The sequence below is a fragment of the Artemia franciscana genome, chromosome 17 (assembly GCF_032884065.1).
Source record: "Artemia franciscana chromosome 17, ASM3288406v1, whole genome shotgun sequence".
Lineage (NCBI taxonomy): Eukaryota > Metazoa > Arthropoda > Branchiopoda > Anostraca > Artemiidae > Artemia > Artemia franciscana.
Genome location: NC_088879.1, coordinates 25,225,312 through 25,252,333, shown reverse-complemented (window position 1 = coordinate 25,252,333; position 27,022 = coordinate 25,225,312). Strand labels below are relative to the sequence as shown.

Here is a 27,022-nt window from a genome sequence, read left to right as displayed (position 1 = left end):
CGAGGCCTCAGACAGTAAAGTTCTATTGCTTTTTTTTTGTTTTTAGGTGCACCACTGTTGATTTTTATGGATGTAATCGATATCGAAACCTTATATAATTAAATCGTGGTGTACTGATTTTTTTTCTAGATTTAGGTATACCAATTTTGATTTATATCAATGTAATCGATATCAAGGCCCGATATAATAAATCCCTATTGCTTTTTTTTTGTTTTTAGGTGCACCACTTTCGATTTGTATCGATGTAATCGGGAACAACCAAAAATTGTTGAAGAAGCTACTCTACAGTTCACGGTACAGCGTTGCAGGAATGATTTACAATATCCTAATGAGCTTTGCTTCAATGATAGTAGCACCTGCAAAACGTCGCTTGTCATATCAGGTAATTTGTTGTAATACCGCAATAATCTTCTTTGTGCTTTTCAGTTAAAAATGCATTGTTAAGCTAGTATCCTTAGCCAATTGACTATTGCTTCTGCCTACCGATTACATAAAAGCACAAAAAAATCTGTCTTACCATAAAGGTCAAGAAAGTGCAAATAACACCCTAGGCTTAAGGGCTCTCCGGGAGGGGGAGGAGGGAGGGTGATAGACCTTCTGATATTTCCTTGTAATTTCTATTAGCTTTAAGTTTGACTTGCATTGATTGCAGTTTCTTCAAACTTCAGGTTTCTTCTATCATCCACAGCTATTTCTGTTCCTTTTAATTGCATAAATAAGTATTATATGTATTTATAAGGATTCCTACGTCATTGGATTTTGTAGTTGTAAGTAGTGTTTCATTTAAGTAATCACATCTTCTATTGCTGTTGTTTAGAAAAAAGTTATGGAGAACTGTTTGATTGCCTGATAGAATTCGATCTTTTTCAACTTCATTAGTTGCTTGACGATGAAACTTATTCCCAAAGTTGGTGAATGATATATCTTGACAATCGTTGTGAATATCATCTTGTATTATCTCGAAAGATGCATTAACAGGTTTTTCAATATAAGTTAGCCAAATCCCTAGTTTAAATTTTAACAGCCATTATGTGAATAATTCTTGGATTCAGAAATCGCTGATTTACCCTAGTGCACTTCGGTCCAATTTATTGTTGCCAGATAATCCCTACCAGAATACAGGAAGATAAACCCTTGAAAGCATAGTTCAAATTAAGCTGATTTTAACTTATTAAACTTTGGATTTCAATCAAAGCTTCAACTTCATCTGAATCCACCATGCGCTTGTCTGAGAGTAGTTTATGCTTGTTTCAGTATTCTGGTTCAGTTAATGGTCTTGTTTGGGTCTCAGATTTGGTATGCTTTAGTATCTGTGGCCACGGAAGTTTTCAGTATTTTTTGGTGTCTGATGTCCCCCGAGCCTTAAAAAAAGCAAGACGAGTAAATACTATGACGAATAAGGCTGTTTGAATCAAGCAATTTAATATTAGATACAACTGTATTGTATAGGACCCTCGAGAGAGGGTAATGTCAGCCATACTCTTTTGCACCTTGTAGTTGCAGGCCTTAAGTGTCGGTATTCGGTCCTAATGCAATTTCAACAGCTATTTTTTTAAACTGCAGTAATAATTGAATGTAAATATTCTTTTGTTGTTATAACTGTCCTGTAAGTGTCCCGAAAGATGATAATGCAGGTCCTCTTGTCTGGAAGCCTGAGTCCATAGACCTTAAATTAAAGGAATCCTCATTATTGGGTTCTAGTGCATCTCATCACAGCCACTATTTAATCAAGCAGTGCTTGTTAAAATAGGGAGAAGACTATTTGCCTCAAGACTTCCAAGTGAATAAGCATACGATTATCTGGCTGAGGCAGCTCAGTAGCGCTACCTAAGTATTAACCTGTATACCATTCATGCATAATTTATTCCCTCCCTTTTCTTCCGACCGTCTCGTATAGAAGTTGCAATCCTAGAAAGTGGAGAAGGGGCACATTCAACTGAAAATTTTAAGTTTTTGGCCCCCTTTTTAGAGATAAAACTGATTGGAGGGCAGCCAGCCCCCAGTTCCACGGCTGTTTTTTAAGTGCACGCCCCACAACTTCCCAAGGCGTCTAATCCAAATTTGAGGTATGTGTTTTTATTTAAAGTAGTCGAAAGATTGCTGAATATATCCCCAGAGTTGGCTTGGTCCCCAGAGCCCGTGGGACAAGGGCTGTCCGCATACAAAAAAACGATCAAAAACAGTGTTTTCCTCGATTGGTTCGAAATTTATGTTCTTTTGTCATTTGGTTAACGGAACCTCAATTCACAAGGTGAAACAATATTGGCTCTCCATAAGTTGGGCCCCGATAATAGGCCAGAAAGCGTCAACAGCTTATTTTTGCCGGTACCTTTGTATGGAAGGGTTGGTCGGAGAAACCTTGGAGGGGACTTACTCGATTTGAATTGAATGTTCTAGTGTTCATTTTGTGCCGAAAGTGAAAGTGACTTGAAGACCAGTCTTTCTCCCCTGGCTTTTTTCTACTACGCGCGTGCCCCTGCAATCCCCATGATATGAGATCAGATTTTGACATGACCAATATGTTCAGAAAAACAGAATGATAGGTATGCCTCCAGGGTCGATATCATCCCTATATTTTGACTGGATAGTCAAATTTTATCTGTTTTAATTTTTGAGCAGAAAAACGGAATAAACTTTTTAAAAATGTTCGAAATATAAACCTAAAATAAAGCCTTGTCAGCCAAAAAGAATCAAAATTAAACTTAAAAAAAGTTTTCCGGAACGAAGTTTTCTTATATTCGTATTCTTTTGTCAATGTTTTGATATAGAAGAACCAATACGTTCGAGTGTTTGAGAGGGAAAATCGTAGGGAGTGGGGATCACGTTTCTTGTTTCTAGGCCTTGATTAGCCTTGTAATATTTCGTTGCTGTTGTACTTTGTTGATGATATGGCAAATAAAACATAACTCGAAGTACAAAACGCTTTCAGTAATGCAGAAATGACTCTGACTTTTCGAAGGTTTAGGGGATGGTAGCCCTGCTCCCGTTTGTGGTAATTTCTGTTCATTTTAGAACTCATTTATTTACCCATAGCAATTTCTATTATCTTTGTGTTTGATTTTCTTATTGATTTTAGTTCTTTTTCGTTTTTAGTTTCATTTACTCATTGATAGTGATTTCTGTTTGTTCAAGTTTGGATTCATATATGACTTTATTTCTGCTCGTCCTAGGTTTTAGCATGACTCTTTACTTTTAGTAAAGTTACTCTTTGCTCAACTTTATTTTACTAAAAAGTAACTCTTTACTTTTAGTAAATGGTTTATTCACTAACAAAAGTAGTTGATGTTGAATTAGAAGGTTTCAGAGATAATATATTTTGTAATTCAGATATGAAGTAGAGTGCATGTGATCGGTAGTGAATGTTATGGTACTATAAGGCGGTTGGGAATATTCCTCAGAGCAAGTGTAGATCCTATTGAAAATTCCACGATATTATAGGCTAAGTTCTTTCGTTTTATGATTTGTTAGGTTGTTGAAATGTTTATTTATGTGTTAATAGTTGTCATCATTTTGTTTGTTGGCATAGCTCTGTGGTTTTTATTTTTTGTAAAAAAAGGCGAAAAAACAACAACATTGCCCCTCCTAGATTTTGAAAAAATAAAACCTTTTTTGCCTTCCCTCCTAATTTCTGTGAATTGAAGCCAAGAAGCGGACCAGACACCAAAGAGAGCTGGACTAATCTGTCTCAGCCTAACTGTTCATTGATTGAAAAAGTGTATTATACTTTAAAGTGGGATCCTTGGTCCTAGGCCTCGCAGGTATTACTTTTTTTTTCAATAGTAATCTTTATTTTGCGTATTTCCTCAATCGAGCGGGGATGTTTTTGTTCACTTGGTTAAAATACTCAAAAGAAAGGGTGATGAACTTTCATGTTAATTAATTATATTTGATGATTTTATGAATTTATGTTCCCTATTATATCTTTTAGGAGGATTTACTACACCTTTAAAAGCATCGTTGAATAGACACCAATATGCACAGTTAATTGAGACATTTCAGTATGCTACAATGATGTCTAGCGATGGATCCCTTTATCAGTCTTCAAATAATGTTGGATATCATTCTGCACAATCTGTTTGCGACAGAGAAAAACGACCTAATATTGCTGTAAAAGGTGAGTATCCTTTTTCTTTTTAGATTAAGACAACGAGTTTAGTCAGGTTTCAGTCTGGAGTCAATTTCACTTTGACAGCTAAATAGATCCTAAATGAAAAAAATAAAAAAAAAACAACTGAATTATTGATCAAAACTTTCTATTATTTAATTATCTGATCTATATAAAATATTTATCTACTTAATCTACTGGGATAAAATAGCCCAGTGTCTCAAATGTGAGACTTCAAAAGTGAGATATATACTAAAGTGTTTTCTCAACATTCACATATATCTAGACATGTGAAAGCTCATGCAACAAGCATGATGCCCTAGGCGAAACGAGTTGCCATAGACCTTTAATTTAACCACAAACGAATAGACTACTTCAATTTAGTAGTGCAAGTGTGAACAGGTATTCCTTTTTTGTACTATAGTATTACAACATATATTCGTGTCAACTTTTTCCATGTTTGTAGAATACATTTTGTTTATCAGACTCATTTGTCGCGAGAGAATACAGACTTCTATATATATATATATATATATATATATATATATATATATATATATATATATATATATATATATATATATATATATATATATACTTTATAATCTTACAATATTCATCTTAGTGCGGACTCGAAGGTTGCTTTCCTAAAAATCCCCCAAAAATCGTAGACTCACTAGACTGTATGCGAAATTGTGGGGGATCTACACAACATCTTAGAAAATTCACTAAAACTTATATTTCTTGCTTGCTGTCTTGGATGTAATTTGAAAGATTGATTTCTCTGGTTGCATTAAAAAATGCAAATTTCTTAGGCTACATTTAAAAAGCCTCCTATTCAGCTGGATTTTATAGCGACGTAGCTTGTCTGTTTTTGTAGATTAAGTTTGACGTCTTCTATCAGAACTTATTAGTTATTATTTCCTCGAGTGTTTTAGTTAATATGGTGCTTAGTGCTTTTACATTAGTCTTACAAACGACTTTTATTCGTTAACTATTATTCTAGTCAAATAACTTTTCAAAATAGTACGGATCTTTAAGGCCAATATAACAACATATAAATAAAACGATGATAAAGGTAATGTCTTTTTTATGGAAATTTACTATAAAAAAAGAATAAAGAAAATGAGTGAAGATTCTGACAGAGTATACTAAATTCTGTCCCACATGGAGTTTATTAATCTTATATATAGATAAAAATGTACTGTCCGTCTGTCCGTTACACTATCTTCCATAAAAAAAGGAAAAAAACTAAAAAATAAAGAAGAAAAATAAAACTAAAAAAAAGAAGAAAAAAAAAACTAAAAAAAGAAAAAAACTAAAAAAAAGAAAAACCAAAATCACATCTTATTATAATGCTAGAGCCTCAACTCTAAAAGCCCGCCGAGCGGCACCATTTGCTGCACTATTCAAAAACTCGAAAAGATTGCTTTTCAGTGTTTCACCAGGTGTGTCTGCCAAAATACCCATTGCTATTGAGGCCCAGAGTAACATGTATTTAAGATGCTTTATAAATCTGTGATTAGAAGTCATATTCTGTAGGCCTGCTCAGTGTGCCATTTCTTCTTAAAGTGCCAGCCTTTTACACTCGTATACATCTTATGTAATTTAAGAAAAATTCAGAACTCAGTTTTAATGGAATTAACTTTTTTCCGGGAAAGAAGTTTTCATAGAAAAGTAAAGAGCTTCATTACGCCAAAAACGAGCAGAAAGAAAGTAAAATGATAAATCAAACTTCAGAACAACAGGAACCACTCTCAGTATATAATATTGTCAAACTTAAAACGAACAGAAAATACCAGAAATAAGAGTAAGGCTGACGCCAGAGCCAATCCTAGGGCTGGTGGTGCCCGAGGCAAGATTAATTACAGCGCCCCTCTGCCGACTCAGTTTAAGCAAAAAATGCCCAATCAAAGTAAAAAATTGGACTAAAGTTGACGATTCACAAGCTGGGGCAACCCCCAAGCCACGGCGGCTGGGGCAAATGCCCTGGTTGCCCACCCTCTTTCCTAGGAACGGCTCTGGCTAATACCTCTTCATTCCTCTGCCAGAGTGTCATTTGCGCTTGATCGAAAACAGTTCTTATTTCGAGCAGTGTTATTTTTACTTGTCACAACTTCTAACAGAAAAGAAAGAAAATCATAACAATTGCTAAGTTAATTGACAAGAACTAATGAAAGTAGACTCACTGATAAAATATACAACGATAGCCATTTCTTAAAGTGTCAGCATTTGATTCTAATAACGTTGTAAAAGAGAAAACTTCAAAATATATTTTGGTTTTAGCATAGCTGAGATGACTCTTTCTCTTTCTGACTCTTTCTGAACATTGGATGTGTTTGTGGAAATGATGGGGTTGTGGAGCCGGTTGCTCTCCAATCACTTTCGACTATTAAAAAGAGCACTGGTCCTTTTAATTTCCAATCGAAGGAGCCCTATTCGAGGATTCTATGACAACTCCTTCGTACGAAGTGCCCTTATCTACAAAAAAAATAATATATTGTGCCTTTATTGCTCTTTACTTATGCAGCGTTATTGCGCTGCCTATAATACACTTTACCCTTGAAATTAAATGAAACAGCTCGTGGTAACGAACTGTAAGTAAAGAGTGACTCGGCTGAATAGTAACCGAAATTCTAAAAAACGGGATTTTGATACAAATTGATAAATCAAAAGAATTTCATTTTAAATATATAAGTTTCATTAAGTTTAGTGTTACTCATCAAAGGTTACGAGCCGGAGAAAATTCGCCTTTTTTGGAAAAAAAGGGAAACACCCCTTAAAAGTCATAGGGTTTTAATGAAATCACACCATCAGATTCAGCGTATCAGAGAATATAGAGGTTTCAAGCAACTATCTGCAAAAATGTGGAATTCTGTATTTTTTGCCAGAAAAAAGTTCACGGATGCATGTTTATTTGTTTTTTCTTTGCTTTTTTCCAAGGGGTGATCGTATCGACCCAGTGGTTCTAGAATATCGTGACAGGGCTCATTCCAACGGGATTTAGAAGTTCTAGTGCCTTTTTTAAGTGACCAAAAATATTGGAGGGCAAATAGACCCTCCCCCACACTTTTCCCCCAAAATTATCCGATTAAAATTTTGTGACAGGCATTTTGTTCATTATAGTTGAAAGGCCCAATAACTATGCCTTTGGATGTAACATGACCCCCCCCCACAGCCCTAGGGGAAAGGTCTTTAAGGTATAAAAATTGCTCATTTTTCGTGTATATCATTTGTTATTAGGAAGCGTGTATGCGTTTGCAGAGTCAAAAGTGATGGAGAAACATGCAGAAAAACTTCCCATCACATCACTTTGGAACTATATTCCAAATCGAATGAGCCTTCTCTAAAATTCACACGACCACTCCTTTCATAAAAATTTATGTGCTCCTGGGGCACAACTAACAACCCTTTCCCCAGATGTATTTCGGGAAAATAGTACGTGAGGGAGTGTTAATGTCTAACTGCCCCTCGATCACTTTGACTTTTAAAAAGGGCTCTAGAACTTCTGATTACTAATCCAATGAGCCTCCTTCGAAGTTTGCACGTCCATCCTTTCTATAAAAAACCTTATATGCCCCCGGAGTATAACGTACGACCCTTGACCTTAGGCTTGGGTTTGAGGGGGATCTCCCTCGAAGACATCATTTTCGGACCTTTCAACTACTTTGAACAAAATTGCTATCTCCAAATTTTTATTGGACGGAAATGATTGGGGGGGGGGGGAGTTGGTGCCGGTTGCTCTTTAATTACTTTCGTCTATTAAAAAGGGCGCCGGTCCTTTCAATTTCCAATCGAAAAAGCCCTATAAGTAGATTCTACGACAACTCCTTCATACGAAGTGCCCTTATGTACAAAAAAAATAATACATTGTTTCTTCATTGCTCTTTACTTGTGCAGCGCTATTGTGCTGCTTATGGTACACTTTACCCTTGAAAATAAATAAAATAAGAATTCGACAGAATCCATGTGCTCTATTAATTACCGATTCAAGCCCTATTTTACTTCCTCCTTATAAGCATGCTAGGATGAGAATGAAAAACTACGCATCATTGAACAGAAGAACCGTTATGCGGCTCAGTTGCCAAATTAACTCACTCCATAAATAAACAAAAACAGTACATCAATTCATATTTTTGGAAATTTTATTGATAAGCGAACAAGGTTAAAGTTTAAGAAAACAATTAAGCTTAGATTTCCGTATACATTTGATCACCTTGGCTTATAAACAAACAGCCTAGTATTAAGTCAGCAGCGACTTCATTTTTGTCATTCTAAGACTACAATTTAAAATTAAATGGTATTAAAAAAGCTGCCGAATATAAACAACATGTATTGTCGCGTTTTCAAATAGAAAGTCAGGTGACTTCTTAAAAATGACTTGGCATTTAATACCAAACATTTTTATTGTTATTTCCATTTTGGACTGTGGTTTCTTTAAATTTGATTTCCATGGGATTTTCTTGTTGTGATTTCCTTGTTCATTCATTTTCCTTAGAAAGAACAAAAGTCGTAGCAAAATATTAAGCAGCTTAATTGTAAAAAAAGATAGATAATCGAATAATTGTAAAATCATGATAATTGCGTTATAGTCAGGGCGCCAGATTCTATATCGTGCACCCACCCATGCCAGAACGTACAAAAATGCTGAGGACGGATCCTAGGGTAGTCGACCATGCGGAAAACGAGTATCGTTGGGTGCATGTTCACCGTTGAGGAGTTTGTGAGATACAGACCAGAAACGGCAAATTGAGCCTGTAACTAAGTGTGACAATTCAGGATTTGTTGCAAGTTATTGGGTTGAGGAATCCGGCGTAATTTTACTCTAATCGAAAGAAGAGATCTAGATCTACAAGAACATGATTTTTAAATTGAAACTAAGAAAGTATTTTTTCTCTATTTACTGCAATTTCGAAATAAGGGCTGTAAAATTTGACAAATATCTCAAAGATATTTGAGATATTTTACGCTAAAGTTTGACTCTTTCTCTCAATTCTACTTTTATAAACATTAAAAATTTTAGCGTAAAGAGTGGGGCGTTGAGAAGGGAACAGCTCCTTTCATACACGGAGAAATTTTTGTTCGTTTTAAGTTTGAATGTCGCTCCTTACTTTCAGTTAAAAAAAACTAGTTTTTTTTTATTTAATTTCTGAATTTAATTTCTTCATTTTTGAATTAATGCATGTTTGATTTTGGCTCTCCGTACACAAATTATTAAAATGAAATCTGCATATTAATTCTTTTTTGGCTAAATGGCTTTCTCTTAGTTTTATCAGGCGACTTTGAGAAACAAGGGGCGGGGGAGGAGGCCTAGTTGCCCTCCAATTTTTTGGTTACTTGAAAAGGCAACTAGAACTTTTAATTTTCATGGCACTTGGTATTAACCAAGTGACATATAGCGATCGCAAATTCTGTCGATCTGTCGTCGGTCTGTCTGTCCCGATTTTGCCACTTTAGGCACTTCCAGGTAAGCTGGGACGTTGAAATTTGGCAGGCGTATCAGGGACCGGACCAGATTAAATTAGAAATAGTTGTTTTCCTGATTTTACCATCTGGGGGGGGGGGGTGTGGGGGCCGATTAATTTGGAAAAAATAGACAAAATGAAGTATTTTTAACTTACGAACGGGTGATGGGATCTTATTGAAATTTGATGTTTGGAAGGATATTTTGTCTCAGAGCTCTAATTTTAAATCCCGACTAGATCCGGTGACATTGGGGGGAGTTGGAGGGGGGAACCTAAAATCTTGGAAAACGCTTAGAGTGGAGGGATCTGTATGAAACTTTGTGGGAAAAATAAGCACAAGTCCTAGATACGTGATTGACATAACCGGAACGGATCCGATCTCTTTGGGGGAGTTGGGGTGAGGGAGGGTTAATTCTGAAAAATTAGAAAAAAATGAGGTATTTTTAACTTACGAAGGAGTGATCGGATCTTAATGAAATTTGATGTTTGGAAGGATATTGTGTCTCTGAGCTCTTATTTTAAATCCCGACCGGATCCGGTGACATTGGGGGGAGTTGGTGGGGGGAACCTAAAATCTTGGAAAACGCTTAGAGTGGAGGGATCGGAATGAAACTTGATGGAAAAAATAATTATAAGTCCTAGATACGTGATTGACATAACCGGAATAGATTCGCTCTCTTTGGGGGAGTTGGGGCGAGGGTTAATTCTGAAAAATTAGAAAAATGAGGTATTTTTACTTTACGAAGGAATGATCGGATCTTACAGAAAATAGATGCTATGAAAAATATCATGTCTCAGAGCTCTTATTTTAAATCCCGACCGGATCCTTTGAAGGAGAAGATGGGGGGGGGGAACCTAAAATCTTGGAAAACGCTTAGAGTGAAGGGATAGGGATGAAACTTGGTAGGAAAAATAAGCACAAGTCCTAGATACGGGACTGATATAACCGGAACGGATCTGCTCTCTTTGGGGGAGTTGGGGGGAGGGTTAATTCAAAAAAATAGAAAAATGAGGTATTTTTAACTTACGAAAGAGTAATCGTATCTTAATGAAATCTCATATTTAGAAGGACCTCGAAACTCAGATCTCTTATTTTAAATCCCGACCGGATCCAGTGTCATTAGGGGGGGGGGACAGGAAATCTTGGAAAACGCTTAAAGCGGAGGTAAGGATGAAACTTGGTGGAAAGAATAAGCACAAGTCCAAGATAGGTGACTGACATAACCGGACCGGATCCACTCTCTTTAGTGGAGTTGGGTTGGGGGGGGGGGGAGTAATTCGGAAAAATTAGAAAAATGAGGTATCTGTAACTTACGAACGGGTAATCAGATCTTAATAGAATTTGATATCTAAAAGGATCTCGTGCTTTAGATCCGGTGACATTGATGGGATTTGGAGGGGGAAACCGGAATTCTTGGAAAACGTGAAAATCGAGGTATCTTACGAATGGGTGATCGGATCTTCATGAATTTTGATATTTAGAAGGACCTCGTGACTCAGAGCTCTTATTTTAAATCCCGACCGGTATTAAGCCTCTGATTTTCCTTTTAAAGCAATCTATTGATTCTTAGAATTTTGCAAGAGCTCATACCATATGAGTTCTTGGCTCTTCCGACCTCGTTACAAGTGCCATATGAGCTCTTATCTGTGTTAACGAGCGTTTTTATCAGTAAAAAATATACGTAGCATAAGAATTAACTTACGTAACGAACTTTTATATTCTTATATTTTATTATGTATATGAGGGGGTTTGTCCCCTCGTTAATACCTCACTCTTTACACTAAAGCTCAAATTTTGTTCCAACTCTTTAAGAATCACCCTTGAATCAGAAAGGCAGTAAAATAAATAGTTGAAATTACTACAAATACTTTAGCGTAAAGAACGAGGTACTTAGGAGGAGATGAACCCCTCATATGCGTAATAATCTGTGTTCGTTTTAAGTTTTAATTCTGCTCCTTACTCTCAGTTGAAAAAACTTTCTCATATTTATTTTTTCATTTTTTTTATAGTAATCCTAGAAAATCCTGCGCCCCCTTCATTGAATTTCTCTTCCCCCATGACATATTCCTCCAAGAAGAGATCCTCCCACACAGCCCCCTCCCTTCAACCCTCCCCCCCAAAAAAACAACAAAATAATCCCCCTGAAAAACGTCTGTTTTCATTCCAATAACCATTACTATATGTAAACACTGGTCAAAGTTTGTAACTTGCAGCCCCTCCCCCGAGGACTGTGGGGGAGTAAGTCATCCCAAAGACATAGTTATTATGGTTTTCGACTATGCTGAACAAAATTGATATCTCGAAACTTTGATCCTTTGACTTTGGGAATTTTTTTTGTGATTTTCGTTAAGATTCCATTACTTTTAGGGGGTGTTTCCCCCCATTTTCCAAAATAAGGCAAATTTTCTCAGACTCGTAACTTTTGATGACAAAGACTATGACACTTATATATTTAAAATCAGCATAAAAATCCGATTCTTTTGATGTATCTTTTAGTATCAAAATTTCGTATTTTAGAGTTTGGTTTACTATTTAGCCAGGTCGCTTCTTACTACAGTTCGTTACCACGAACTGTTTAACCAACTCTCCAGTGTCCAGAGCTTCCCAAACAGCCCTCGTACCGATCTGGGACAATGTGGACTTCAGGAATACCCACTGGAAGATCATTCAGCAACGATAGAAGCAATCTTTCCGCGAAGGATTCTACTGTTTCAAACCTGGCAGGCCGATATGACCTTATCTTGGACATTAGGTCAACGATGTGTACTTTATCTGATGTTGTTTCTTTGGATTTCAAAGTCGCTGGCCAAGCTGCAAGTTCTCCTTTTTTCTTAGCCAGTTCAACAACACAGCTTTGTTCCACGTCCTCGCCAGAGGATGTCTTGGTTGATTGTTGCGGAAGATGTTCAAAAATGGATGGAGGAAAAGGAAGAATCTCTTTTGTGAGGATCTTTGCAACTGCTTTCTCCTTTTCTTCGCTGTAGCTCAACTGCGCAGCTTCAAGACTGTTACTTCAGAGCTCAGAAGATCGGTTCTAGATACGCCCTTCACTTTCTGAGTTTTTCTCTCTGAAGGGAAAGTCCGGATTGCAACCTTTTTCACATCTTCTTTCCTGTTGCACAGAAAGTTCTCAACCACCTTTTTCCTTTTTTGGCTACGCAAGCAATATCAGAAACGATCTTCTCATCGTCCACAACCTCTGACGTCACAATATTCACTAGGGCGAAGTCCACTCTGCTGAACGGATTGCCACATGTAGTGAAAATGTCTCAAACTCTATCTCGCGAAAGTTGTAATCGCGTCGTTGTCGACTGATTTTTTTCGTGATGTTTCAATGTCTCTGTGGATACTTTTACTACTTGCAGGAAACCATTGCTGGTGGCAGCGAAAATCAGTAACGCAAGAATACAAGCTTGAGTCTGTCTCTCATCTATTTGTTCTCTTATTATTCCGGCCTTCGTCTGTACATCCTTGTTTACTGTACATTCCAGTATCTGATCGGACAAGGTGGCCGTGAATCTAGTGTGCGTTCTCCTAACTGCATAGTATCATTTCATGAACTTCCTGCGTACATCAGGAAAGGTTTGTGGTAATCTTTGCATGTCTGATAGGTACTGTATGAGACATCTTGTATACTGAGGATGGTCAGCCGCCGCCAAGTATGGCAACGTCCGAGCAGTTGCCGTCAAATTAGACTCCCAGTCACAGTCTCGTTCAGCATGAATGAATTGCATCGCTATTTCAAGTATTTCCGAGAACTGCCGCCAGAAAGCAAACGTGGGCGACGCATTTCGCAGGATGTCGAAGGCATTTATTATGGGAGCCAAAGTGATCAACTTATTGTTGGCCTCGTGAAGCGCAGTTTGCGCGTCAGTACCGTTTGCCAATGAAGTCCTGAATAACTCAATGGGACTACCCAGCTGGTCCGGACGGGATAAGTCTTCTTGTGCTTTGGAGTAAGTCTTCCCATTGAAATACCTTTTCGCAAGTACCAGGAAGCAGCAGCTTTGCCTGCACTATAATCTTTTTGAGTCAAGAGCTGTCCGTTATTTTACCAACTGCCTTAGGCATAGTTGAGCAGGAAATATCCTATTAAATATGCGGTCCAGTTAAATATGCGGCTACATCAGTTCCTTCTACTTGTACGGCGAATTTTGGAGTGCGTATCTGAGAAACTAATTACTCGCAAAGTTTGTATCGTCTATCGTCTAAATTATCTAATCGTCTATCGTCTATTTGTTCAACCCTGAATGGAGCATCTGCCAGAATCTATAACATCTTGCTAATTCTACCTTGAGATATGGAATTACCTGTTTTACTACCTATTACAAGCTACCTATTGCAAATTTCTATTTTACCCATTAAACTATTAGTTAGGTACAAATTACCTAAACTGCAGATTGTTAATTCTACCTTTTTTTTGTTGATACTGGGCCAGTAAATGCTGCAGTCCCGGAAGGGTTAAGATATTTTGCGTGACTCTGTAGTTTTAATTTCATTGGTTTTGTGTAAATCCTGGCTAATACTCGCGCCTCCCATAAGACTAGTCCACGCCTCCCTGGGGAAGTGCGCCTCCCAGTTTGGAAAAAGCTGCCCTAGTTGATGTTGTGAGCCATAGTTCTAGCAAACCGATCATAAATAACTGTTTATTTGCCTAAATAACACTGATTAACTGGTGTTTACCTTTACATTGACAGTATTACAACATCACTTCAGGATCAATGACTTTCTATCTATCCAGCAATGATTAATTTTACCTCCTGTTACGTGATGAAAAAAACATAAAAACTTCCCGCTAGGTAGCAGACTACTAAACAAAATTCCTATTGTCGGGTACACTCGCTAAACAAGTTTCAGACCTCTCAGACACAATAATTTAAACTTTTTTCTTAGCTCATTGTGTAATTAATCGAGCCTTCTTTCTTGATACAAAAATTACCTTTATCTTGAAAAAATTTGAGTTTATAGCTTTTCTGTTAGAAATTTGTTGACAAAAATCTGATTTTGTTTTAAAGAACTGCAGTAAAAAGTATACTTTTTTTTACATACAAAAACCATATTCATGTAGCTCCACGTTTCATCTTTCGATTGGTGTAAGAGTATGCTGGATTTGACTAATCTTATCTGTAAAAGAAATTAGGATCGTCGAGCCCCATTATACGCCAAATTTGGTGTTTTTGGCCTATATCTCAGAACCGTACCAACGGCGAACATGCGCCACACGATATTCGTTTTCAGCATAGTTTACTACCATGGGATTCACCCTTAACATTTTGTACCTTCCGGGATGGGTACTAATCGAAATAAGTGAGATACAGAAACTGGCGCTCTGACTATTATCGTAGAAGTGAAGTTTAGGCATTCTTGATACCATTGATACTGATAATGATACCATTGATAATGTTGATACCATTTTGCATTTTTCTAATGCTGCCCTTACCCACCCATATAAATCTTACTTCCATGCCTGGCTGCAGCCTAAGCCTTCCAAGGTTGAAATGCCTGCTAATTGTTTTTTTTTTTTTTGTGAATAGGCATACCAACTTTTATAACACTGATCCACTATGTAATTAATGTTTTTCAAATACATTTGGAAGCCTGAAGCTATTGATTTTTATGAAAATAAGTGGCTATCTTTGTAACACAGTGCTAAGAATACCAAGTCTTATCTTCATAGGTGGAACAAAGGTCCTATCTTTATAGTATAAATCAAATATATTGTGAAGCCTTTGCATGCTTCTTATGATGCTAAGAAGCTACTCATACCAGAAAGCATGATACTCATCTTCATCCAAATGTGATAAACTATGCCAAGGAGTACGGAGTCATACTGCTGGCAATACCATCCCTTTGTATTCATCGCATATAACTGTTAGATATTTCTGTCTCTGACCCACCCAACTGTCAGTACAACCAATCCATGGATATGTCGATGTTAAACAATCTTGGAAGAACTGTCACCATTTGAACTGTTAAACTGTCAAATTGTAAAGTTCATCAGAGGTTCTAACTCCTGCCCATCCCTACCTGTACTACCACCCAATGCTTTCTGTAAGTCCTGTGATTTTGCAGCTACGTATGAAATAGGATAGTCAAATCTGTACAAGCACACGCACATCCTAGTACTACCAAGAAAACTAAGTGCTTCAAGGAAGAAAGGAGAGAGAAAAAAGTGCTCAGTCATACATCAGCGAAGGCAAAGATTGAAGCTGCCTTTGCTACAAAGGAGGCTAAGAAGAGGTGGAAAAGAAAAAAAATGAAGCAACAAAAGCAAGCAAAACAAAGAAACAGGCTGTAATGAGCTTTGATGAGAAGACAGCACTGAGGTAAAAATGAAACTGAAAAGGTTCAGACTGCGATTGACAGACTGCGATTCCGTTGATTTTGAATTAAAATTGAATCGTTGTGGGCATCAAGCCGTGGATAATTGCAGAAAAAGCCAAGACAGATAGTCCGATTGAGTGAGAGGCAAATCATTCTAATCAGGAAAATCAAAATCTTTAACTACATCAACAAAAAACTCTAACATTGCGGTTGACGCATCAAAGAATTGGCGCAAATTAGTTTAAAGTCAGCAGAACGCTGCCGCCTCGTCTGGCAGGAGCGCGCCGGTGGTGTTACGCCACTCCAGTGGTGGTTGACCGGGCGTCTTGTCGGCGGCGTTCGATTCATGCACTGGTGCGGCGCCGGGGTCTAGATGTAAATACACAAAATCAGACTTCAGTACCTTTTCTAACTTTCATGTCTTAATGCTATGGATATGCGTCACTTATACGTTTTTCATGTGAAAATAACTGACTTTTACGTAGTAGTGACGAAATAGCTATTTGTCATAAATAAAAACCAAGCCCATAAACCTTACGGGTTTATTGGTCAATGGCAGAATAAAAATTTTATCAACTAAAAAGATCAGATTTCAAATTGGTCTTCCTATGACTTCAGGATCGCCAGTCAGTGTTGGAGTTAAAGTTTGTATTTAGAGGTCAGTGTTGGAGATAAGATTCATAACTTACCAACTGCAAATTTTACGTAATTGTTTACTTCCTCTCGTCATGCTATATGTGAAATGTCAAATTTAGTTACTAAAGAGCTTGGTAGTTTGATTAGACGTGAATATTTAACTACAAAAAAGATAGGGACCACTTGTAACAGGTCAAGTGACTGAAAACCCCCTTTTCTTCTTTTAACTGGCTCAAAATTTCACACTGAACAACTAAACACGTGTAATCAAAATTTCCCTCGTGTTACAGGCTTAATTTCACTGAGGAGAAGCAATCAGGTCTTAAAATGGCGTGGTTATTCGCCTCTCCAGGACTGGCAGAGACTAGGGAATAATGTGATTGGCTCTCGGAACTACGCCATATACAACCTAAGACTAAATCAAATTTTTTTACAATGGTAGCAATCTCTATGTAATTCCGCGGGATCAGTTATACGAAACTCCATTCTCTTTCTTATGTAGGCTAATGTAATTTTGTTTTAGTTTTATTATCTTCTGTTGTTTTGATTTATTCAGTTGAAATATTTGCTTTCTTATGTAATTCAATTTAGTTTTGCTTTTTAAGTGATTTGTTTCATGTAATGTTTTGTTAGTTTATTTAGTATTTATCTATTTCATTATAATTTCTTATGTGATGTTTTTATTGTAGGTGAATTTAGACTCACTGATTTTACAGCTGATATAGTAGCTGATAAGAAACCTATAATCAAATTGGCTTGCGAAGACATATTGATAGAATATGATAAATCGGCGTACACTACGGAGGCACAGGTAAGCCATTACAATGGACGGTAGATTTAAAGTCCCCCCATTTTGGTAAAATTGCGTGAATATGATATAATTTTACACCAAGGGCAATCTAAGTCAGAATCATGTAAAAAAACAAAGTTTCTAAGTCAGAATCATGTAACGATCGATAATTTAAGGTTTCACCCAACATTAACATTTAACAAGATGAAATATGTAACAACTAACACGAAATTGTGTTTTGTAAAAATTACGCTGTCATCGTGTCGTCGGTATGAGTTAAGTGGATCTTCAAATTATACCAATCAAAAATCCGTGTGAAATCCTAATTTCAACAAGCTGTAATAGTCCACCTTTCACCCAAAGGGGCTGGAGAAGAAGAGGTTTCGGACCTTAGGACCCCCCCTCCAAAAAAAGAAGAAGAAAAGATTGTAACTCCTTGCATAATTGGAATTTCCACAAAGCCTAACGAGTCCCTTCATGCCACCTAACTTTATGTTGGAAAGAAATGTCAAAGAGAATTGCCCTCCTTTTTCGCTAGGATTAAAAAAGGAAAGGTCATAGATAGCATTGGCAGTTTCGGGCTGCCTATGACTGAGAAGAACTAAAAAGGAAAGGCCGTAGAGAGCGTGGACAGTGGGCTGCCAATGACTGAAAAGAGCTGAAGGTCAAAGCACTGAATCTGACGACTAAGGAGCCAAAATGAAAGCATAGACAAAATAATATAGTAAAATAAAACATAAAGAGATAAAGAAAGAAAAGAGCGTAGTTTAGAACTTGAATTAGAACTAATTTTTAAATCAGAATTATCAGGATCTGATAAGGATTTTTAAAAAGTCTGTCTAAATTGGTTTTGTACAGAATTATTACCCGCCCGCTAAAATCCGTTGAGGCATAACTTGGCATTTGCAGTCGAAAGCTAACTCTTTAGATTGATGTTCCGATTAATTTCATTTCGTTTCTATATTTATTTTCAGTTTTCAGTCAACACTATAACTTTGGAAGACTTGACCATCCAAGAGGATGAAAAACATAGATTCCTTTTCAAGTCTGTTATTGATGAAGCACCCTTATGTGACTTTCCACCAAATGTTTCAACATCTTGCCCAGAATTTTTTCCCCGTGGCCACTATCTGTGCCATAGTTCCTCTCTTCCTGATAAGCTGAGTAATAAATGGTAAGTATTACCTGTAATCGTTGTGTTGACATAGTTTCTTTAATAGGTCTACAGTTGCTGAGGCCTTTTGGGTTTTGGAGACTGTATTGGACAGCTGATTGTTTGAAGCATTTATCATATTTTGACATGTTCTATATGTTGACGCTAAGACATGTGCTTACGGAGTCAGCATGAGGATGTTTGTTCCGGACCATCCGAAATCTAAGATTTTCACCATTCTTCCTGCAATTTTTTACATTTTCCATTTAATTTCCCTTTTTTGACCCTCAAGACTCGGTATATTCCAAAAATAGACTCCTGTATCCGAGTCTAAAGAAGGATTTATGTTAAGTGGAATAAGTTCAATTTTGGTTTCCATGTGTACTGCTATCCTTATATAGTCGAATTTTTTTTAGTAATTGCTTATTAATGTTTTATGTCAACCATACAACTGGGGTTTATTTTTGAAGTTGACTCTTCGCTTAAACTAGAAGACTATCGTATTGTCCTGTGTGAATTAATCGCGATATTGTTCTGTATAAAATCGTGTTCTGTACAAATTGGTCTTACAAAATGATAATTCGATGTAAGGGATTCAGTTGGTTCACTAACTTAAAAACATATAACTAGACAATTCCTTTTTCCAACTTCGATAACTTTGATGGTGAACTGTTCGTATGCATATAAATATGACATAGATGTCCCGTAAATTACATAATAATGTTACATCATAAGTCCCGTGAGTTAAAAAACTTCTCCCAGGAATGGGCTAAATTACATGTTGAAGCAGAATACCATCGTGGAAGGATCTTCTGTAGGAGGGTAACTGCAAAAGGCTGGAAAATCCAGACATGGAATATAGTATAAGCAAGTTGATGGAGAGGAGTGTCCCACCACCATGAACGAATCAGCAATGAAACCTACTCCTTTTGAAATATGAATATGACCAGAAACTCGAAAGATCAAAGTACTACTGAGTCCGGTGTAACCGACGACCCTTGCTATGCTGTCAAACCTATTACCGCGTCCGAGGAACTTGCTACTGCGCACGTGAAATAGATGACCTTCATATGCCTAAGAAGACCCTCTAATGGGACGGCACTCTAAATATCGTTGAAAAATGTTTTTAATATTGGCACACTCAATACTTGGACTTTGGCAAAACCTGGAAAAATTGATCTTCTACTGAGAGAAATTAAGAGATACAAATGGGATATATTGTTCACATTTGAACCTTTCAAAAATAGAAACTCAACGATTACTCGAGTATACAGTGCTTGAACTTTTTATGGGAGAGGGGGATAAAAGAAGGATTAACTACTTTGTACTTTTTCTCTTTTTTTTCTGAAGGTATGACTGGACAGTTTTTTATACCAGCCTCTTTCATTTAAAATTAAGGTTTTCACTTAAAGCGTATGCAAATATTTCACTTTTATTGATAATAGCTCTATTCTTAAGGACAAAAGGTGACACTCTGTGGTAGCTTGTCGCTGAAGTTATGAACTAGAATACAAGTGCCTTACAATTTCAAATATAATGGCTATCTCGAAATTTTTGCTAGATCCCAATGTCGCTATTTTGGGGCAAGATGAGCGCCATCTTTTTGCACAAACAAGGAATAATGGTGCTATTGTGGGTTCATATCTTTCGTTATTTTTTATTATATCTAAAAATCTATGGTAAAATGAGCTGTCTGTCTGCTTCTATAACCATAGGTTTGACACAGTTTTACCTAGAAAAAAAAGGAAAAATGGTCAAGCAGTAGAAGAAATAGAATATTTTAAATTTTTTGATATAGACCCTGGAAAATTTGATTGTAGGGCCCCGGTGTGCTAAATTTACTGGTTTACTTTTGACTGAAAGCTGATCCATCTCTTTGGAGGTTTACTTCCTTTTGACAGACCAAAAGACAATTTAGATTACTTTTTTGGGGTTAATATATTTATTTGAAATATGTGTAAAATTTATTGTATAATATTCCCGTCTCGTATTTTTTTTCTATTTATTATGGCTAATATAATACTTTGGGCTTAACTTATAGACCCAGATGAAAGAATAATTTTGTATGATCTAATGAAATCCTCCTTGTCCAAACAACTCGTAATTGGTAGCAAAAAGTTATTTTTTACTTTTGTAAAATCTATGTCTCGTAATTTTGCTTTAATTCGTAAAATTCTTTATGTTTTTCACTCAGCCCTGGAACATATGGTAACGAACAAAAAATATCTTTCTTTTCTGTTGTTTCCGGAATATCGTTAGAAGTCGTTAGTTTTCTAACGATATTCTCGAAAGAACAGAAAAGAAATATATTTTTTGTTCTTTACCATATGTTCCAGGCTGAGTGAAAAACTTTAACAAAATAATGGTGTAAAGTTAGCTTTAAGAGGTAGTAATACTTTGGCTAGTTTTTTAAATTCTGGAAAGGATCGAACTTCCGTAGAGCAGCAAAGTGGGGTTTAACAACATCATAATTCTATTTCATCGTCTTTTAAGCAAAATTCTAAACCTGAAGATCTCGCATCGGCTCTATCGGAACATATTTGTAATTATCAAAATCATTTTATTTTGTTTGAAAATGTTTCTTTAGTTTCTAGGGACTAAGGTTTAAAATAAATTTTCAGGGGAACAATCGAAATTAAAAAAAAATTTATTCAAGAATAATTCCATAAATGGAGATACAGGTGAATTTGGATTTAACTCAATTTATGATAATTTACTGAGGTCAAATAAAGTAAATATTACTTCACCTAAGAGCTATGACCTATGTCCACGTAATATGTCAGATAATTCTAATGAACCGGAACCGAAAAAGTCAAGGAGATTTACTTCCGCTGTTGCATTGAAAAAAATAAGAGCAAGAAACTATATGTAATTAGTTTATTGGGTATAAATTTTGTTTGTTTTTATTGATGTCTTTTAGTTTTACTGCTGATGATGAACACTGCATATGTATTCGAAATATCCAGTTAATATTTTTATATCTGTTCACTGTCTATTAAAAGGTTTCATCCCTATTTTGAACTGTTATACTTCCCCTAAGATATATTTGCTAAACCCCTACTGAAAAAAATATACCCCTAAACATTGATCCCCTGGAAAATCCCTTGACCACTTCCCCTTGATAAATCAGAGCTGGATATAAAGCCATCACCCGGAAGTGGATCTGGCAACAGTGATGGGGCAACATGATTGTGTCTTAAACCCACTGTTGTCCTTAACTCTTTGTTTTTTTTTATGTATATTGACACAGTTTTCTAAACGTTTTTAAATTTATTTTTCAGCTATGGTATTCAACAGAATAGATCAACCCCCAAAAACACAGGAACAAAGACCAAGGAAGTTCCATCCACGCCTCCCTCTTCCCCATTTCCGAGTTCGAGAAGGAGCAAAGATATTATTTCTATTGGATTGAAACTTGTTGATCCAGATTGTCCTGATTTTCTGAGTAAATATAATTTGGTAAGTTATACGTAGATTTCTTGGTAGCTATGAAAATACCGACATTGGCGGTAATCAAACACTGTTTATGATATTGATAGATAGCTAGATAGATAGATTTATTCACACGAAAGCCCAATTGGGCAATAGTGAAATACACAAAACAAGCCAAAATACAGCCACAAAACATAGACTGAAAAGACTCTAAAACTAATTATTTAAGTAACACCTACTTCTCAAAATTTCCAAAATCCAGTTTCCTCCCCTTACCTCTCTACCAAATATTTCCAAGCGTAACTCCCTCAAATCCCTACATTCTTCTAAAAATGATGCAGACTCATCTATCTCTCCATACATAGGGCAACTGTAAGGGCCGTCCCTCAATCTATTTCTTCCTAAATATTTCCTACGTTCTACAAGAGGCATAAAATTCCCCCTTATATGTATATTACCCATTTCAAATCTTCCGGAGCCAATCTCATATTTAGGTAAATATCTTTGCCCCAGTTCTTCTTGACCTCCGCATATATCCCAAGGGACGGCGAGGTTGCCTTCTCAGCTTGCCAAACCTGAACTTCCCGAGTCTCTAGCCTAGTAGCAGCTAATATAGATAAAGTCCCTACCATCCCTCCTCTCCCTTTTTCCTCATTCCAGCAATTACCTAGCCCTGAACTGTCTGATATATTCTTCACCTGATTTGGCTACGAATCCTTCCATCTTGAAGCATCATTAAGAATGCTTCTTTAACTAGCTTATTATCTTCTATCGATGACACTCTTTCCCAATATTAAACCATACTAATTAACCTACTCTGTCTCATACTCTTTACTCCTATATCCCCTCTCAGCACTAACCCATCAAACTTATTATCAAGACCTAACATACGGTTAAAAAACCTTAACTGTATTCTTTCTAAATTTAACCCCTTATTAAACCCCCAAAACTCCGCGCCGTAATGCAAAGCTGATCTGACCCTAGCATTAAAAATATGCTTTCGCAGTCCTATATCCCTAATTTCCTTAATACTACTTTTACTTAACATTCTTTGTAGTCTATTTTCCTTACTTTCTACCATCTTAAGATGTTTCTTCTATTTCCCATCTGGCGATGCCCTACAACCTAAGCACTGAAATTCATCTGCATGGTCTAGTGTCCTACCTTCATACGTAAACTGACACTGCGAATATATTTGTTCTCCATTTTTCCTAAAAACCATCACCACCGACTTCTTTACGTTTAATACTAGTTTCTTATTCCTAAAACAAGAAACTACTAGATCTAGCAGTTGTTGCAAATGTTCTTTACTTTCCACTACTAATGCTATTTCGTCCGCAAAAAATAATGCCATAACACTTGCACTTGAAAGCTTAATTATTGGGGCGAAAAATGTTCATCAAAATCGTTAATATACAATGAAAATAGCATTGGGGAAATTGTACATCCCTGCTTAACACCAAGACTACTACTAATAATCCTAGAGAAATCCTTGCCTACCCGTACTACAGTCTTAATTATATTATAAAAAGATGCTATAATCTTAACAAATGTGCTTGGTAGCCATAGTGCTAGCAACGGCTCTATCATTAAGCTTCTATCAACTCCATGAAACGCCCCTTTTAAATCCACACACCTCCATCCTTTCCAACTCTCCCATTCAAAATTTCAAAATTTTCCTTACCAAAATAATCAAAAATTTTATGACCACAGTTTTTCTTCTGTCTCCTATGATCCTTACTTGCGCTCGGAGGGAGATGGATTGCTAAATCATCCCAAACCTCCCAAGCAGCTTCATCCGTACTGGCGTGAGGTGACATCAAAACCTGGGGGAACCTCAACATAACCGTAAGACAAAACGAATCAGAATAAGTCCGCCATAAGATAAAACGAATCAGAAGGAAACTCAATAGAAAATTTACTTTTTTCATCCTCTAATATACATCACATATCCTCGTTGTACGAGCTCGACTCTCTTGGGATATAAACTGCACAAACAATAATAAACCGTCCATCGGCTTCGACTCTTAACCATATCAAATTACAAGAAACACTCTTCAGCCGTTGGACTATGCTTAGACAAAAAAAAAATCTCAGATACAAAAATTGCTACTCCACCATAAGTTCGTCTATCCCAAGATTTTTGACGATGGACACCAAAATACCGAAACTTTCAAACTGAATTTCATTTTCCGACCAAGTTTCAAATAATGTACAATATCAAACATGCACTGTGATGCCAATAGACTACTAATTTTAATTTCACTCCATCCTCGAATATTCCAATGCACTGTATTTATTCTTTCCTGCACAACACCATGGCCCTGGTCTCCCAGTTCTTGCGGTCGATCCCTTTGATCTTGGAAAGATAACTTACGAGGTGCGACCTGTCTTTCATTTATTGTGGCCCTACTTCTAAGAAAAGGTGGGTGTGTTGTATTCCACGCACTATCATTCGGGCTAATAATTTCATAATTTCCTCGCTTTGTAGTGCCTTTTTCAACTTGTGGCGCAGCAATAGAAATGGGTGTTTTATGCTCTTTGATTACATTTTACAATTGTACAGGATCACTAAATGTGCTACCGAATGACTGCATAGATGTGGCGCTTGAATTCGATAACTGCGAATCCGCTCTCGGTCTCCCAACAATCTATCAGAGGCGGGATCTATCCATCTCTCCATCTAAGTTACGTGTGAACCTCCAGTAGCCGATTTTTGGTGTGTACTAGCAACTCTCCTTCTATATTCACCACCAGGTACTGTGCGCTCCTCTATCGTATCAGTTGCGAAATTGTATGTATAACTCTTGTTCTTTACAGACAATTTCATACCACACAACTTCGCCTATTTTCCCGCTGATTTCGCTGCCTCAAGGGCAAATTTATTTTTCTTTCTCGCAAGCAATTCTCGTTCTGTGTAGTCAGGCGTAATCCAAATTTTTGCGTGTCTAAAATGTCTAAAATGTTGACCTGATTTCAGAACAAAATTATGACAAAAAGCGCTTGTAAATTTAACCAACCCGGGGCGAGGGTTTCGATTACATTTAGTATGGAAAACGTCTTTTATGTCGCTAATATGTATTGAGGCGTTCGGAATAAACTGGTTAAAAGTGGCAACTACATCTTCAAGCAATGTCTGCGCTCGTCTTGACGGATCAAAGTTGTACAAAATCAGATTTGTTCTTTTCGAATCAGCCTCCATATTACTCATTTTAAGTTCTGTTCGTCTTCTCCAGTTCTGTTCTCAGAAAGTCCACTTCTCGTTGCATATTTATGTTTTCTCGTTAGCTTTAGCGATCGCTCCATCCAACTTAGTTGATGACTCTGCCAGTCGCCCATTTTTTCTCGCTGTTTCTGATGAAATTGGGTCTATTTTTGCTAGCCTCGTGTAAATATTCCTTGCAATAAAATTAACAAATTCAAAGCTCTGCTTGTCACAGATCTTGCCAATACGAATGCAATTATGTGCCACTCTAATCCTTATTATTGCCAAACTAGCATACCGCTCTTTGAATTTGTATGAAATTTTCTTATTGTAAGAATGCCAGAAGTTCAATTAATGCAGCAGACAAAAACTCCAGTCAATTCAATTTATCTAGTGACGTCACATACTCCACTTGGTTACAGATGCTGAATAAACAGTTGTAATAGTTTATAAGACGTAAAGTATTCTCACTATTTCGTAACTGCTGAAAGAATTCAGTGTCTAATTAAATCAAAATAAAAATCCTTTACCAACAACTGGTTCAAAACTGAGATTAATCCTTTTTAAAAGAATAGATAGATATTCACTGTTCAACGACTGAGCATTTATATATAAATGAGTATAGATGAATATATGGGAAACCATTCATCCTATTGAACCCCTCTATTTCAATGTTAGCCTCTGATCTTCACTCCACTGACTCAGAAATACTTCAGTACAAACTATGTTGACAACAGGATGTCGGAAGCGAAACGTCTTGGGTACATTCTGTGGCTGAGAATCCAAGACCAGTTTTGAGACAAGTAGGTCTAGTTACTTTGTTTTGATGACTGGACAGTTCATATACCAACTTGATTGAGAATCCAAGACCAATTTTGAGACAACTAGGTCATTTTATCTTGTTTTGATTTCGTGCTCTGAAATCGCAATATTAGCTTCATTACCAACAAGCTCAGATTTATTATCGGGGATAATAAAAATAAATTTATTTGGTAATTTCAATAACAAGTGACAACTCTAGAATTTTTATATTTTTTTAGTGGGGGTGGGGTGATGGTATTTAGGGATAAGTTTCGAGCCCTCCCTCCCCTTCTGTGGACACGCCTGGTGCAAACACTGGTGAAAAGTGGAAGTCACTGTAGAAAAAATGGGGACTACATACTGTGTTTTCTCTTGGGACAGCCATTTTTCAGTATTAGCATTATATTTGTTATTAGTGACTTCAATAAGCGTCAACCACAAACTTTGATGAAAAGCAAATACCATAAATTAAATATATTCTTGGTGTTTAGTTCTAAAGGTTAAGTGGTTTATGTTTAGTCACATAGGACTATTCTCTAAATAATTTCTTAGTGACCATAAGTCAAAATAGATAAAGCGTGTATATATGTGGGACATTTAGGAGGCATGGTGGCTCCGTATTGGTTATAACAGGGTTCCATGGTCCTTACTTTTGATCCTTTAATCGTATAAATCAAAAATTTGTGCATGACTCTGATTTTTTCAAGCTATGACATGCTCACCTGTCTATTAATGTGTTCCTCTCTGTATGTTAAAAGAATCATATCCCTTAAATAAACTATTTGCAATTAATCAGAATTATTGACATACTTCTCCTGGGTTCCAAATTGGTGGGGTTGCCCCGCGGGCATATATATATATATATATATATATATATATATATATATATATATATATATATATATATATATATATATATATATATATATATATATATATATATATATATATATATATATATATATATATATATATATATATATATATATATATATATATATATATATATATATATATATATATATATATATATATATATATATATATATATATATATATATATATATATATATATATATATATATATATATATATATATATATATATATA

At 36.3% G+C, this 27,022-nt stretch overlaps 1 protein-coding gene across 1 annotated transcript in view; it reads left to right on the top strand.

Moving 5' to 3' along the window:
• Positions 1-27,022, top strand: part of LOC136038050 (intermembrane lipid transfer protein VPS13D-like) — a 214,910-nt gene that overhangs the window by 56,437 nt on the left and 131,451 nt on the right. The window contains exons 9-13 of the mRNA XM_065721001.1: positions 219-382; positions 3,929-4,114; positions 17,221-17,342; positions 18,296-18,495; positions 21,756-21,933. Of these exons, the coding sequence (XP_065577073.1) occupies positions 219-382; positions 3,929-4,114; positions 17,221-17,342; positions 18,296-18,495; positions 21,756-21,933 (850 nt within the window). The remainder of the gene's footprint in view (positions 1-218; positions 383-3,928; positions 4,115-17,220; positions 17,343-18,295; positions 18,496-21,755; positions 21,934-27,022) is intronic.